Consider the following 17,029-nt stretch of genomic DNA (forward strand, 5'->3'; position numbering starts at 1 on the left):
GAGACAAGACGGAAACAAAACTGAAGATTGAGAGAGTTTTTGGCGATAAGGGCCGACGCTGGTGTCCATTTGCCGCAACTGAATTAATACATTACATCCTGCATATTTGTTGTGTTACGCGTCGGAGAAGAGAATCTGTTAATCCACTGTTCCGTGGTTCACTACATGGCCCCCCCCTTTTGCAGTTCCCTTTTGCCCAGGGGCCCCCACTGTCCCTCGAAACGCTCCTGCCTGACCCACAGCCGTCTGTGGAAAAAGTAAAGGAATGGAAAGCTCTTCAACAAACTGACCGAAATACACCAACAGGGAAAAGAGATGTAACTGCTTCACTATGTTTGAATCTAGGACACACATACAGTATATGGCCAAATGTATGTGGACACCCAGTGAAAGTGGACACAGGAACATTACATATCTTTGGCTTTATCAGCCTCTATACTCTTCTGGGGAAAGTTTCCCACAAGGTTTTGGAACAGCAGGAGTTTGCTTGAGTCTTATTCGGGTCAAACACTGATGGAAGATGAAAAATCACGTTTGACATTTCTGTTCATTTCAAAACAAACCTGGTTAGAAGCACATTCCTGTCCACACGGCCATTTAGTGTAGTCATGTTTATAATCCTGCTCTTCTCTCATATAGCGCTTATCAATACTTTGAGCGAATCTTTGATTGACTCTCTTGGACTCATTCTGAGAAGCACGTGACTTTATTTTGGTTTTACAATCAGTTTCCCAGCCTACGAACAGAGAAGCAAGGTCACACTGACTCGAAACTGGGAAATGACCTGCTAAACATTCAATGTGGACATTTACTGCGCCAACAAATACGGTTTCAAATCCCTTTTCATACGTAGATTCAACGTTTATCCTGCAGAAGACGCCCGGTTGTTTCTCACATCGTCGTTTCTTGTGCTGATGTTTTAGGATCATATGGTTCCCCCCCATCCACTGACCTGAAATCACTCAGACTTTCACCAGGGGGCGGTATAAACTCAAACATCGGAGTGAGTGAGTCAGTCTGACAGACACATGCAGGCTCATACAACAGCTGCCTGAATTAGATACAGTTAAACATTACATCTAAACTCAGTCACTGGAAAACCAGCGTCCCTAAAGACTTGCTAACTATAGGATCGCTGAGGCATGTGGAGGCCGGACACTGCAGCCAGGCTGTTCCCTGCTGTTAGTGTGACAGTGAACATACACAGATCATGCTAAGTGATGGCACCTCAGTAACAAGGACAACGAGCCTGACTCTCAATTTTCCAGCATCTCCAAAGCTCAGACATGTTGTTTGTTTTAATCTCTAGAAAGTGAACAGACAAAAACAGGTTCTCATTTTATCAGTGGTCACATGAGAGAGTTTTGTCTTGTCATCACGAGATTTCTGGACGTCACTGCGCCAGGCCAAGAAGTCGTCCAGTGCTTGACCCCCCAGTGAAACCACAACATGTTACTTCCCCATTATGAATAAACTGACCTCTGTGTAGAATTGGTGGGATTTTAATGCCCCTTGTGTTTTTTTAAAAAAAACATCTGTACTGATGAAGCCTGATACTTCGAGTACAAATAAAAAAGGTAAGTATTGTACACTTTGGACTCGTCGCTTACCGCCGATGAAAGGATGCGTTTGTCTTTAGTGAGTTTCCCGCCTTTGTGATGACCTGCTCCGTCCTTAACGTGTTACATTACTGCAGCATGTCTCACTAGCGCCACCTGTTAGGAACTCAATCAACCAGGGAAGTTGTGTGCGTGGGGCGCTTTGTTGTTCACGTTGTTAAGTGACGACAACACTGCTGCTAGGCAACAGCAACACAGACGCTAATATTAACGCTACAGTCAGGGGTCTGCCACAGTGACGTAATGCAACATAGTGACAGAGTGAATTGGCCGTTGGGAGTTTGTTCCTCAAATTATGAAGAAATCTCTATTTGATTAATATTTCAACATATTAACAGACCGTCCAACAAAAGATCAACTTCCTCCACCATTTCTGTAAATGTGTCAGCCTAACCCTAACCCTAACCCTAACCCTAACCCTAACTCGTGAATGTTCATCAAAGTCAGGTCCAAGGTCAAGAACCCCCCCCCAAGAGACGGGTTGTTCACGTGGACTCTTCAGGTGAACGTTGTAAAAACAAGTTTCCCTGTGTTACCTCGTGCTTCTGCTCAGTTTCCTCGTGTTCTCCCAGGTCTTCAGAGTCGGGACTACCTGTTCTGCATCTGTCCGCCTGTCTGCCAACCGAAACATCTGTCAGCCTGCTTTTCTCTTTATTCAACTTCTTCCCTGCATCATCTGCACTGAGTACAGTTTTGACAGAGGCGGTTTAAACGACACGCCACAGCCAAGGGTCAGCGAAGGGTCAAAAGGACACGTGTTGATGTGTTGAGATGAAATGAGAATCTTAGCGACTCTTCACATGCTGCTCACAAACAGCTTCCACAGCTGTTTGCCATCGGGACTCGCGGCTTGGAACGAGACGAGGGTAGAAATCAGACTGAGGCCAAGCAGAAAGCTACAAGCTGTTGCTGCCACAGCGCTGAAGGAAAGCCTGCTCCTTTCAAGTGCTCGGCACATCTGTGCGTCTACTGTAACTAGCTGTGTGTTTTGTATTGTCATTGAAGCGCGTGTTGTTCCACATGTACTCTTGGCTGCGTCGAGAACAACACATCCGCTTTTACGAATGGAAACAAGATGCCGTGTGTGACACAGAGGTCATTTCTCTGGCTGCAGCTATTGTTCTGCTGATAAACGTAAACTCTTTGTTCTGTCTGCGGGTCGTAGTGGGAAGGCCAAGATTAGATACTGGAGGAGAGTAGGAAGACCACTCCCCGCTGTGGATAACAGTAAATACCAGGAGCAAAGCTTGTGGGAGAAAAAAGACTGAGGACTAACCTCGGGCCAGAGGAGGATGGAATTTAATGTTAAAAGGACGGACAGCAAAAGGTTAATGGGAAAAAGTAATTAGCAGGTTAATCCATGATGAAAACTAGTATGGTACTTAGTAGAGAGTATGTAATATAGAAAGTACAGTATAGCAACAGTATAGGTCATTGTGTCAGACGTGGGCGTTGTTGCTTTTCTCTTCCTCTGCTCATAGACAATTGGTGACAGAAAGGTTGACTGTGTTCCACTCCGCCCCCTCCATCATGAGTTCAACCTGTAAAGTTGATGTAAACCCCCCAGGACTCTGATCTGAACAGGACCCAAAGCCCTGAGATGCGCCGACGAAGCCCCCCGGAGGTCGTCCTGGTGCTCACAGAGCTGCATGTGGGGAATGTGTGGAAAGAGAGAAATGCAGTGAAAGATAAAGTAAACTGTGGAGGATAAATAGAGTTCATTGAGCAGATGCTGATTTATAGTCAGTTTACTTTCACTTCAAACAATCAGTTTGCTCTTGTTCTAATGGGAAGTCATTCAAACGTTAATATTTTTACATATATGACGAAGTAAAGACAGTTTTTACGAAATCACTGTTTTCAGTTTCCTAAGTGTCGTGTTCATTTGTTCATTAGTGCGTGTTAGTGTCAGACGCCCCAAGTTTCGATTGGTTCTGTTTTGGTTTTGTTTGCCTGGAGATGTAAAACTTTTGTTTCTAATGGTGATGATCCTCAGTGGCATCCGCAACACTAACAAGGTTTTTACACAACCAGCAATTATTTACTTCAGTGTAAATATTTAAAATACAGTGCAGGGGCAGTGGCCAATCAGATGAGAGTAATGAAAGGTGTGTGTGTGTGTGTGTGTCACTAAGTGGGTGTAACTCAGAGCATCGCAGCTGCAGCTAAAGATGTGTTTTTTTTAATATGGTTAATTAATCTTAGGTGCACAAGCTCCTCAACATTTTGTTAAACACAATGCAGTCATGCTAATGTTTAGCAGGTAATCTTTGTCACTGTCAGAAGCCATGTTCAGACATGAACTCCAGAAAATGTCCAGAAGATTCACTCACGAAGAAACGCAACAGGAGGTTGAGACGTGTTTGAGGTATTTTCAGTTTGTGCCAAAGTGGTAAACGACTGTGGTTAGAAACCAAAAAATCAAATTCAGTACAGTGGCTCATGTGGCACCTTTAATCAAACCAAAGCGTATAATGAAAACACAACCACACACATCTGTTTACCATGTGGCTTTATTGAAACCCTGGGTTATCATTTTCTACAACACTGATGTGGCAAGCACACTTGAAACATGAACAGTGAAATACATAAAAAAGTTATGAGACAACATCTAGAGAGAGAGAGAGAGAGAGAGGACATGTGTTTTCATTCCCTCAGTATTTTCTTTTACAGCAGTTCTAAACTCAAAGACCCAATAGACAATTTGAATTTGATGGTGCGATGGTGAGTGTGGTGCTACGGACACTTTGATATGTGGAGGCACCAGGACTTTAAAACACACTGAAGATATGGATATAAGTGCACTTTTAATTAAGCATATATGGTTGTTGTTTTTTTTAAATCCACAATTTTGCACATGTTGTTCCCACATAGGCTAAATATTCTGGCCATAAGATTGTAGCTTGCATATACAGATACACACATCTCATAACAGGAGTAAAAAGCTAGCCTAGCATTCATCTTAACATCATGTAAACTTGTTTTTTGCACTACTTCAAGTCATAAAGCATCGGAGCTGTGTAAAAAGTAAAGGGTAGAAATCAATTTTATAAAAAAAACAATAAGACAACATTTTTAAAAATGTATTTTACATCTTGGATTTCAAATTGTATGGTATTTAAATATTTCGGCTCCAGGCTCCGTACAGCTGCTCATTTAGTTTTTCTAACTTCACGTCAATTAGCAATTTAAAAACAGAAGAAAACGCTCGGCAGTTATTTCATAACTTAAATCCAATTTAAAACAGTCTCAAGCCAGCGCGTTGACATATACATTATGCAAAAAAATAATAATAATAATAATAACACAATCATAAACCACCATTTACTTTGTCTTTCCATCATTTTGTCGTCACAGACTATGTTTACATGCACATAGTATTTTGGTTGTTGGCTTGTTTCCTTGTTCTGGAGATTCTGTGAACAGCTTTCATCACAAACAACCCTGTGCACATGACATGAGTTTTATAACAGGCACCAATCGGCCATTATAATGGATAAGAAGGTGTTTTAATATCTTTGGTGATGTCAGCGTGTTCCAGAAATCACATTCAGTCTATTCAGGTCACTGGAATCGATGTTTGACCTTTAAAAGTTCCCACATATAAAAAAAAAAGGGATTATTGTTTTGTACGTGTAAACATAGCCATGACTTCAACCTCTTCCTCTCTTCACCTGCTCTCTCTCTTTAAGGCTGGCAGCGCACTTCACACAAAATCAAATTTGGCAGATTTGAGAAGAGAAAGATTTGAGAGACGAGAGTTGGGTTTGATGACGCAGGTCGTGAACTGATTCACCCTGAGTCACACGTCTTGTTCTCAAACTATTTTGTTCTACTGAAGCAATAAAAATCGCACTTCCTTTTATTTTCAGAGCAAATTTCAAACAGAGTCAAACTCAACCAGTTGTGGCACAACTCTACTATTTGTTCCCATCATGACTCAACTAATTGGTGCGCAAACCATTAAACAAACATACTCACAAAAGTGTATTTGACAACTGGTTGACAGCCTTTTTCTAAAAAAAAAATTAAAAAAAGCCAAATTCAATTTTATCTGGAGCGTGCTGCTGGCCTAACGTCCCTTCTCTTCCCTCAAGCACTGATGAACACCAGGCGGGTGGAGTAGATCAGGTCGACCAGGTAGAGGACGAAGTTGACGCCACTGAGCACGGACACCGCCATGAGCTTATCCCACACACACAGACCCATAGCGTTGGAGCAATTGTACGGCCTCTGTTTGTTTCCGCCGTTCTTGGGGTCAAAGTTAAAGATGGGCCAGATGATGGTCGCCGACAGATAGAGAACCACGGCCAGCAGGGCGTAGGCGGACAGGAAGCGGGCAAAGGGGAAGGGGAGGTACCCGGTGCACTCGCCTATGCAGAGCAGGATGATGGCCACCGACAGGATGAAGCAGATGCAGTAGACGGACATGCAGTACTTGAGTGCGTCGTGGCGGTCGTACACCACGGGGTCGCTGACAAAGACGAAGATGATGCAGGCCACGAAGGTCTCGCAGACTTTCAGCAGGCCGGGGGCTGTGGCCATGTAGCCGGCCACCTCGCCTGGACGCGCCTTGCTGATGCTCACTTCGCTAATGTAGGCGATGGTGGCCAGGCAGGAGAAGACGGTCGACACGATGCGGAAGTCACGGACCTCACTTTGGCCTGGGGATCCCTTGAGGAAGTAGAGGGGGAAGATGATGGAGGCGGACAGGCAGAGCAGGGCGGAGTAGCAGGCGAACGTGATGGGGAAGTTCTTCCAGGAGACGGGGGCCCTGGTCTGGAGGCCGAACAGCTCCACCAGGAGGACGAGCAGAGTCCCGGCGAAGCTGAAGGCCCAGCAGAAGATGCACCAGTCTCCGGTGCCGTGGTAGAGTCTGCCGCCATGCACGGCCACAGAGAAGGCCACACAGGCGAAGATCAGCGCGGCCAACCGAGTCCACAGCAGAGGGCTGGAGTGGAGGACTATCGCCATGATGGGAGATGTGGTTGGTGATTTGAGAAGCTAAAAATGTTCCTGTGAGACTCTTGTCTTTATTTCCTTTTGGGAGTCACTTCCTTAGATTTGCACGATCAGCCCACTCAAACAGAGAACTGCAAGAAGAAAGGAAAATAAGAAGAATTAGCAAGCTGTATTTTAGTGTGTATGCAATTTTTCCTGAACTTTGTCTGAGTGATAACAAACAACCACGTGAGGGCAACAGTTTGCAATCCTCCTCAAACATGCCGCGCACTCCTACATACCATTTTAGGACAAACAGTGCTTTGATTGTATTGCTATGAATGGCTGAAACAACAGAAACCACGAAAACACAATTTCAAACCGCAAATAAGGACTCCACTGTGATCACACTCGTCACAGCACATTTACATTTGGTCAAATCATCGGGGTGAAACACTCCGGCTCTTTCTCTCTGGCACTTTCTGCCTCCCATCAAAGGCCAGACTGCTTTTCTCAACAGCATTCCTGCGCAGTGCAGACGGCTTCGCTCGGACATTCCTCCTTGCTCATGCCCTCTGTGACGGGTGTGGCGCCGCAGCCTCCACCGACCCACAATGTGTCTGTCATCGCGCTCTAAAAATGACCCTCCTCTCTCTTTCCGCTCCAGGAGACTCATCCACACTGCAAAACAATCTGAAATCCTAATGACACATCTTAATTTAATGGGAACACACCCGTGAGTCTATTGAACTGGGCGATGGTGGTTTTTTTTCAGTGATTGATTCTAACATTGCTTCTGTCTAAAGTTAGTCAGAGATAATGGAGAAAATTGATATTGCAATCTGATCAGTCTGGGTACGTCTTGATAACACGTTCATGCTTCCTTCATTTTGTTCACACTAAACAGGCATCCTGCTCGATCCATGCAGGGCAGTGAAGGGTATTTCCAGTGGAGAGAAATGACTCAAACCACAACCTGTTCTGCAGCTGCACTGCGACTGTGAGTGAATGATGCTACGGTCATTAAAGATGGATTTGTAGTGAACGTTGGTGCATCTGTGTACAAAGAGGGTATTGATCTTCTGAGGGACTGAGACTGATTTATCATTCAAGATATCAAAATAAATATTACTGGGTGTGACAAGAACTCAACAATAGTTACAGTGACTTTACGATGATAAAATTAAAAGAGAACTGCTGAAATCAGGCATTTTACTGTGGAAACTCAATGATACACTCATTTAGAAATGTGTCATGGAGAATATGAGTTACATTTTTTTATTTTTCTGTCCAGACTTCCTTTAATTGTTCAAAGCTTGATGGTCTGTTTTGTGAGATATTAAAATATATTGATATAAGAAAGGAAGATGTGCAAAGTATGAAACATGTAAATTAGCCAGGGATGGGCCACATGCATTTGAAAAACGTCCCATCTAACAAACCGGATCTGCCCTCTTAGCCGGCCCACACTTAAAATTGAATGGGTTCTTTCCTGACCCATCACATCCTTCCTTCAAGTGTTGTGGTGATCTGTTCAGTTATTTCAGACAAATAACAAGACAAGATTTTCTAACCACAAAAGAAAAGTTAGCATCAGGACGAGATGACCTATTTTACAGTGCAGAACCACTCTGACTCCCATCCCTGACACCCATCGCCCACTTGGCTCCACAAGCACCCTGCGTTCCCAGTTTACACTGAGAGACAGTTATAAACAAGGAGAAAAGGCCTGTTTACATTAGTCCCATTAAACACTGCCGAGGCTGGGGAGGTTGGAGGTAAAGCTGAACAGCGGAGAGGTACGTATATAAGGAAGAAGGTAAAAAAAGAGACAGAAATGGAAAAAGGAAAAACCTTGGAATCCTGCAGGATGACTCACACGGAGGCAGGAGGGAGGGCGAGTGAGGGAGAGGAGTGAAAAGAGGGAGGGACACGGGGGAAGCCCTGTGCCTCGGCCGCAGAAGGACACAAAGTTTAAACAAAGTGATGGAGTGGAATTGCAGAAGTGTGAGTCACCACTGGGCCCCTTTCTCTCACCACTCCTCCCTTATCCCTTGTAACATTTTCCAACGTGCTGATGTGTTCCAGATGTGCTGCAGTCTGGCTGCTGCTGAACAACTGGTAACTTTGTCACATTTGCCAAGTCCTCTCCTCTCTTTTCCCTCGCTTCCTTCCCTCCTCGCCGTCTCTTTCGGTGACTACTCCCTCTCTTTTCCATCAATTGTCTGCCACCTCCTCCTCCTCCTCCTCCTCCCTCCCAGCTCGATACTCCCACTCCAGCTCTAAAGTCAGGGTACCAATTATGCCTCATGTAAACCACTCAAAATAAACGTGAACGGAGGGTCGTAATGGAAAAATCAATCCCGCCACTCCTGCCGCCATTACTTTGCTGCTCATGGAATCAAGTCAGGAAAGAAATGGGCGAGGAAAATGGCAGAGGAAAGTAAAAAGGGAGACAGAAAAGAAACAAGAGCTCGGTGTGGAGGGGGGGGGGGGACGTGTCTTTTAACAGCAGAGCATGGAAAACACGACAGGATCACACTAATAGGAGGCACTTCCCCAAATGGAAGGGGTGATGAAAATAGGTTCACACATCAGGGCTGCAACAGGACAGCAAACAGGATGTAACACCAACATGCTCATGTGCACAGTTACTCAAACAGCAGGGAAGTGTGTTCTGCACACCTACACACACACACACACACACACAGACACACACTCTTCATGAGGCCCGAGATGTGCAGGAAACAAGGCAAACAAACGCAGCTTGTTTGGTTGTCATGATGACAACAACATCGCTAACTCAATTTCACCCATAATCCACTTACAGGGGATCCATGGGTCGAAGCACAAGACGGGCTCTGTTGGCAAACCATCTCTGTGAGTGTGTGTGTGTGTGTGTGTGTGTGTAGCATGGGTAACTCAGTTTATCAAGGTACCATCATTATGTGTTTTTGCAGGCTATGGCAAAATACAACCTTAGCATCCATTTGTGGCCCTTTCAGACTGAGAAATTCCAAATATTCAGCCTTTTCCCCAGAGAAAACCATCTGTTGCATCCAAGAGAAGGACGTAAGACTCCACTTTCACAAACAGGAGATACTCAATCTGTGATAAGACTCATGGAGATTGTAATTTTACGGCTCATCTCCCCGACTGACTCACCATCTCCTCATCAAGAGTGAAACTTGATACAGCTCCTCCGCAACAATGAGGTTTTGTGTGTTAATGTTTGTATCATCGTTTACACAAGGCAAATGAGTTATAGTAAGAGTCCCTGTATGTAGTAGTAGCTTCATTCATTGACAGTGAGGGTGGGTGTGCCGCCTGCCGCACCCTGCTCCCACCACACACACCACACTGCAGCCTTCAAAACACAAACACACACAAAAACACACACGCGCATCAACACACAAGGCTTTTTTTATCAAAGACACAGAGGAGAAAATCAACTTGGCAAAAACAACATGCAGTTGCTGAATGTGTGACACAGAAATACGACTGTAGAAAATATTAGAAAGTGTAATAAAGTTGCTATAAACTCACTAAAGACTTATTTTTCTTTCCTGGGATGTCAAAATAAAAGCCTACACTTTTTTCCCCCTGTGAAAAAACAAGCGCCCCCCCAGCTGCTGACTCTGATAAGATCACACTTTCCACATGAACCGTGCAGGCAAAACCAAGATGCAACAGGTTGTAGCTGAAGATTGTTCTTGCAACTTCCTCGTTAAGACAAAAAAAGAAACACTTTCACCTGATTTCCCCTCAAACCGTCACACAACGTGAGTCTGTCCAGTGAGAGTGTGTTACCTTGAGTTGCTGCTGTTGCTCTCCGGGATGTCCAGGCGGTGGAAAGTCGCAGATTGCGCCTCCTCGGCTCCCTGACTGAATTTACAAGCAGCTCAGATGAGCAGATCCCCGCCCAGCAAACCAAATTAGGCATCAAATGTCTGCACCGTTAAATTCTCCAAAGACTTCTCCTCCTCCTCCTCCTCCTCCTCCTCCTCTTCCTCTTCACACACCGAGGAGCTGCAGATGTTAACTCCTCCTTCGTAATTTCATCTCTGGACTCTTTTATTCATGCTTAACAAATGGGAATAAGGGAAACACGATGACTATGTGTGTGTGTGTGTCAACCTCCCTGAATTAATCTGTAATGATGTTATTGGAGATTTATCTGATTTTATGGAGGAGTTCACATGGATTTAGAACATAAATCAATAATAGTTTTTGCAAATTCGTGAGACAATTGTGACTGAATAAACCAATAAACGTGTAAATCTTCATGAGAAAAAAAAGAGAGAGAGAGAGAGCATCATCCGCCCGTAATAGAAAAGAAAATTCCTCCATCCTCCCATCATGTGTTATAGTTTCTACTTTTAGAAAATGTCGTAGTTATTATTATTTTCTATTATTTCAATCTCTCCCCGTTACTATCGATACAGACCGGATATAAGATAAATATTTGTCAAGTATGTCCCCTCGCGCCGATCTTATTTGTGTGAGTCACCTAGCAACGGCAGCAGTTACCCCTGACGACCCCATGTATTTACTGAGAGATGTAAGTTGACGCGTTTCCTGAACGTCAAAAAAAAAAAAAAGTTGCCCGAGAGAGAAACGTGCACATTCTCACAAGAATCTTCTAATTTGTTTTAACTGATTCATTTCATCATTATAATCTATAAGAGGGATTTGATGTTAGAGTGGCACTGTGTGGTTTTGAAGAAATAATCCATTTTATTCTATTCTAAAAACTCTAATTCATAGCAATGATAGGTCATCATCTCACTGGTTTTCATTCTTTACAAAAACAGTTAATAAACCAGATTGATTTTTTGTGAAGGAACTAGGATGATAAAAGAATATGAACGCAGCAATACCAGACTAAATATATACGACTAATGTACTTGCATATATTTGTTCTACTCGTGTCATCATATTGAGTATTTCAATTTTATAATTTCACATTTATTTTGTTGAAACTTTATCCTGTGATGCATATGCATATATAATATAGGAGAGAGAACCAAAGAGAGACGAAATGGAGGTACAACATTAAAGAAAGAAAGAAAAATAGTATACATGTTGATGAAAGATAGCAACCACTGAAGTCGATTGTTAAAGTTTTATCAAGACATCAGAAATATGATCAGAAATAAGATCAGAAATAAGACATCAGCAGCAGAATAAATTACAGTGACCCTTTTTGGATTTTTACCACCGCCACTAGATGGAGCCAGTTTTAAAGTGAAGGTTTTGCGTTTTGAATTTAATAGATTTGTGTTCCCAATAAAGTTAAATTAATTCCGAATAAAAATTTACAACGATGCAATACATTTATTCACAGTTTTATACCCTATGTTTCTCCTGCATGAGTAATTTTCTCACATATTCTACAGTTGTACTCATCAAAGTGACTTTTGGACTCAAATGTGCTTTAGTTAGTTCTGGACACATATAAAATCCTGGTCCTCATCATGGAAGATGTGGTTTTATTTTGTGACTCAGTTAAAGTTGATAAAATGACTGTGGCCAGTAATTTCTTCATGGTCATTTCTTTTATATATTGAACTTCAGGAATTCTCTGACTCTGTATGCAGAGAATTTATCAACAACAAAAAAGCTTTATGAACATCTCATCTGCTCTGAAACTTTTGGACAACATTGCCAGAATAATTAGTTTTATTATTACTTTCACTTTTTAATGTGTTTATTGTGTGAGGCCTATGTTTTCAAATTGTGTTTGTATTGTTGTTTGGTTTGAATTGAATTAAATTCTTATTCCTCTCATTATTGTTATTATTATTATTAATATTATGATTATTATTATTATTGTATTGTGCAGATTTAATTGAACTGTTGTATTTTCATGATAATAGTTGGTTTATAAAAGTTTTCAAAGGTCACAGAGCAGATCTACATCCGGAGGAGCAGAACTTGTGCCTGTTGTTTATTTGTTTATAAATAAACAAGTTGTATTTGATTTGTTTTCCTCGCAGACTGTTTATTATTCAGGAAACACACTGCTCATATCCCATATGGAGAAATATCACCGGCGCCATTTTGGTTCTTTACTCAAAGAATTAGAAAGTCTGACGAAAACGTTTCGGCGTCGCTTCCATTGGCCACTTTCTCTGTCAGTCATACCGTTGAACCCGCCTTATTTGTACACATACTGTTCTGATTGGCCAATACTTGGTAAATGGGCGGGGATCTGGGTCCAACTGCCAATAGGAGCTCGCCGGTTGGCTAGCCCACTCTCCTCCAGGACAGGTGTCCGCGACATTTTTCTTCACTTTACGGAAACAGTGGGTGTTTGGAGAACATCATGGCGTCCGGAGCAGGAGAGGCGTCCGCTGGACACGACACAGAACTGGACGAGCTGCTGGACAGTAAGACACGACATTGACTCTTGAGGTGTAGCCGACATTAGTCCGGGTTGTCCCGGGTTAATGACGGTCTCTGTGGCTCTGGTTCCCCCCGTGTCTCCCTCTTTCCCTGGGAGGTTAGCTCGTGTGCTCGCTGGGACCTCTGGCTTCTGTCCCAGATATTACCCAATATATCGCCAATAATCACAGACTAGTACAGGTTGGATGTGTTGTTGTGTTAAACGCTTTGTGTTGATGATGTTAGTGAACTTAGACTCGATCCGGATCCAGAGAGAGCGGTGACAACACGATGTCGTTGCCCTTGAGTTTAATGAAGTGGATGACAGAAACAGTTTGTCAGGAACAATAAAACCCAACGAGTGTTTCTGGGCTCCTGTTTGTGCTGACGAGCTTTGTTTGTGTATGTACTGGTGTCAACATTCAGTCAACTCGTGACCAACGACCCCCCCCACACCGGTTTTACTGCCTGTTTGCACTTTGTTTGGATAAACGTGAAATACACACACATGTGCAATAACTACATACACATGTGCAGTAACTATACCTACACATGTGCAATAACTATATAAACATGTGCAATAACTGATACACACACGTGCAATAACTGATACACACACATGTGCAATAACTGATACACACACATGTGCAATAACTATACATACACATGTGCAATAACTATACATACACATGTGCAATAACTGATACCCACACATGTGCAATAACTATACACACACGTGCAATAACTGTATACACACATGTGCAATAACTATACACACACGTGCAATAACTGTATACACACATGTGCAATGACTAGATAGGAATTCCAGATAGGAATAAATGGATGGTTCATAAATAAATTCTCAAAAATCTGCTGAATAACTTGGTTGTAAAGACTAGTGATCTGCATAGATCTAATGTTGTCTCTCTGTCTTTCAGGTGCATTGGATGACTTTGACAAGACACCGGCCCCCCCCGGCCCCTGAGCCTGCAGCTGCATCTGCCTCAGCTAAAAGTGGTGCAGAGAAGGTCTGTGTAAAACTAAAACATCACATACTTGCTTTTCTCTGACTATATCGTCTCCCTTCACTGGATTGCACTTGTCATTTAGTTACTGCTGAATTAATGTGGACTGTTTACCTGTGCAGCCACCCCTCCTTGAGGACTGCAAGCTCTTTGAGACTCTCTTTGAGGGAGAAATGGCGTCTCAAGCAAAGGATGAGTGGGAGAAGGCCATGAGTGAGCTGGCCCAGGAGGAGCCAGAGCTGCTGCAGCACTTCCACAAGCTGTCCGAGGCTGCAGGCAAAGTTGGTAAGGTCTTCAGTTTGAATTGTTTTTGTGGTTTTTGATATGTCTGCTACTTACATAGCCTAAATGTTGCCTGTGTATTTTGTTTAGGCTGTGACACTGCCTCCCAACAAGAATTCACCTCTTGTCTTAAAGACACCCTCCGTGGCCTTGCCAAAAATGCAGACAACCTGCAGGTGGGTCGAATCAGAATTGTTTTAAAACTTTTCAGTGTCATAATTTTATCAATTTTCCAACCATGTTGTATTTGTTTACCTGTAGTCAACAGGACTGGCCGGAGACGATCTTGTCAAAGCTCTGGAAGGCCTTGGATTGGAAGAGAGTAGCGAAGGAGGCAGTGATGACGGAAACATTCTGCCCATCATGCAGTCCATCATGCAAAATCTTCTCTCTAAGGATGTGCTTTATCCATCTCTCAAAGAGATCACTACCAAGGTAGTCCTTCATTTCAATAGCAGTTACCATTTCCTTTTTGTCCCTGTCAGTGTTTGTTATAACTTTCTCTCAACCTCGCAGTACCCAGAGTGGTTGGAAGCCAACAAGCCGAGCCTCAGTCCAGAGGACTACCAGCGCTATGAGCAGCAGGCCAAAATTATGGGAGAGATCTGCAAGCGGTTTGAGAAGGAGGAAGAGGGGGTGGAAGATAAGGAGGGATCGTTTGAGAGCATCATGGACATGATGCAAAAGGTAGAGAAGGACAATTAAATCTATGTCTAGGTTTATTACAGTGTCTGTAGCCTTGTGCTTCTTCAATATTTACATTGTGTATTTGCATTTGACCATTATAGTAACAGATAAATGACTTGCATGATGAAGATACCTTTATTAAAAGGGAGTGGCATGGCTAACAATCTGTTTTACTGATCTTAACTTATTGGGAATAGACTTTGAAATGCATCATAGATAATATATAATGTTTTTTTTTTTACAGCTGCAAGACCTGGGCCAACCACCCAAGGAACTGGCAGGTGATGCGGTAAGTTTCCACTTCTCTAGGTCAACAATAACAGTGCATGTGTTTTGTTTATATGACTTCATTGTATTGTATGATGACAATGTATATTAAGACATGAATGTGTTCTTCCTCTTCCTTTTCCCCTCCAGCCTCCTGGATTTAACTTTGACATGGAGTCCCTCGTCCTCCCCGGAGGAGCCGGGGGCGGGGCGGCAGAGCAGTGCTCCATCATGTGAAGAGGTCGTGGTGCCGTCCATCAGAAGCACTGGTGCCAAAGGGTCAGTCTGTGTGTGTGTGTCAGCAATGAAGAAGGGATGACCGAGTGTAACACAAAGGTCAGGCAGGAGTGTGACCAGACTGTCGACTCTGCTCCCTCAAGTAGAAGGTGTGTGGACCGCAGCAACATCAGGAGGAGACGCGAGAACCAACGCTGCTCACAAACACACTTTCTTCTCAAGGACCCCACAACTGAGAACATTTTGACATCTCCGCATTAGTTTTTCATCGGTTGCTACATCTCCTTCATAGTGCATTTTAACTGCGTTCCTTTAAAAACTAAATACCACTGCCTGTCTTTCTATATTGTTTTTACAAACAGTTTAAACTCATGGTAAAATCGATCAAACCACCTCGTGGGTATAAACTGTGCCTTTGCAGAATGACTTTAAGTTATTAATTTAGTTGAATAGAAAAATGAATCCATTCAGCTGAGCACTTCAGATGATAGTTTTAAAGTAGTGTGAATTTACCGTCATAGGTTTACACCAAGTTAGTCTTCAATCTTTGATATTTAATTTAACTTGGTAACACACTTTAATCTCTCTTCAGGCTGTGCAGGATTCGACTTAACGAGTTAACGATTTATTAACATGTGAAGAAGTGAGAAAAAATAACTGTACATTTGTTAATTATTTAAAGAGCTAAAATGACTAGAGAGGATCGAACAACCCATGAGAAGTTTGCAGCACTTTCTGTTATTCGGCCAACTAATTTAACAACCCTCTGAATATTAGTCCCCATTTCCAGGTATTGGTTTGAAATGATTGAGATGTTGATTCCCGGATGCCTTTGCTGTGGTTACAGTGATATTTATAGTGTAGAGTTACGGTGCAAAGTGCTTCCCTCGTGTTTCCCAGTGGTTTTAATGTGCAGAGTGGTGTTTTCTTTGGTATGGGTTCCCTGATAGGAAAGAAAAACACTAAGGGTGGTGTTCAGGAGTGTTTACCACCACTGTGCATGTCCTCTTTTCCCTCCACATACAGTTAAAAAAAAGTTTTTTGCTGAAAAACTGACAGGCATAGTTATAAAAATCAAATGATCACGTCTATAATTTATTCAGATGCACTGTTTGGGCATCGACAGCCTGTTGGCACATTGCAGCTGTGGCTGGTGGGTTTGTTCAGCCCAGATTCCACTTTTCACCAGAGGACAAAAGTTTACCGCTGTCACTACAGAGAGGTCTAGAACGCACACGACCATCAGCTTGTCACTAACTGTATAATAAAAGGGGTACTACTGTGAAAGGATTCAGCCAGCCGTGCGCTGAGGAGTGATCAGATGTACATCAAACAGGGCGGGAGGCTGCTGTGGTTTTCATCATGAAGAGGTGGAGGGGGGGGGGTGCGACCTATTCAACTCTCAGGGCTGACACAAACATCCCCAAAGCAACGGTTCACAAATTCAGCCTGTTATTTGACTTTGTTTTGTAAATATATAAAATAAAATGATATATATATATCAAATTAAATTCTGTTGTGAATTATTGTCAGTGGATGTGAGTGGAAGAATATAAGGAAGTCAATGTGTTCGGGTACTTGTGC

At 42.9% G+C, this 17,029-nt stretch overlaps 2 protein-coding genes across 2 annotated transcripts; one reads left to right on the plus strand and one right to left on the minus strand.

Moving 5' to 3' along the window:
• Nucleotides 1-5,406: 5,406 nt before the first annotated feature.
• On the minus strand, nt 5,407-10,527 carry si:dkeyp-66d1.7 (myeloid-associated differentiation marker homolog). The gene is made up of 2 exons (XM_034614664.1): nt 10,371-10,527; nt 5,407-6,712 (listed from the first exon to the last, which is right to left on the minus strand). The coding sequence occupies exon 2, from the start codon at nt 6,591-6,593 to the stop codon at nt 5,712-5,714; it is 882 nt and encodes a 293-aa protein (XP_034470555.1). The 5' UTR covers nt 6,594-6,712; nt 10,371-10,527; the 3' UTR covers nt 5,407-5,711.
• Nucleotides 10,528-12,873: 2,346 nt separating this feature from the next.
• pex19 (peroxisomal biogenesis factor 19) lies at nt 12,874-16,956 on the plus strand. Its single transcript, XM_034614666.1, is given in 9 exon segments — nt 12,874-12,952; nt 13,886-13,911; nt 13,913-13,975; nt 14,095-14,257; nt 14,345-14,430; nt 14,516-14,689; nt 14,771-14,941; nt 15,186-15,230; nt 15,359-16,956. Coding segments are annotated over 9 exon segments (879 nt in total). The 5' UTR covers nt 12,874-12,888; the 3' UTR covers nt 15,446-16,956.
• The last annotated feature ends 73 nt before the right edge of the window (nt 16,957-17,029 follow it).

Source organism: Hippoglossus hippoglossus, chromosome 17 (genome assembly GCF_009819705.1).
Source record: "Hippoglossus hippoglossus isolate fHipHip1 chromosome 17, fHipHip1.pri, whole genome shotgun sequence".
Taxonomy (NCBI): domain Eukaryota; kingdom Metazoa; phylum Chordata; class Actinopteri; order Pleuronectiformes; family Pleuronectidae; genus Hippoglossus; species Hippoglossus hippoglossus.

Coding starts and splice junctions, on each gene's coding strand:
- si:dkeyp-66d1.7 (XM_034614664.1), bottom strand. CDS start 6,593: ATGGCGATAGTCCTCCACTCCAGCCCTCTGCTGTGGACTCGGTTGGCC.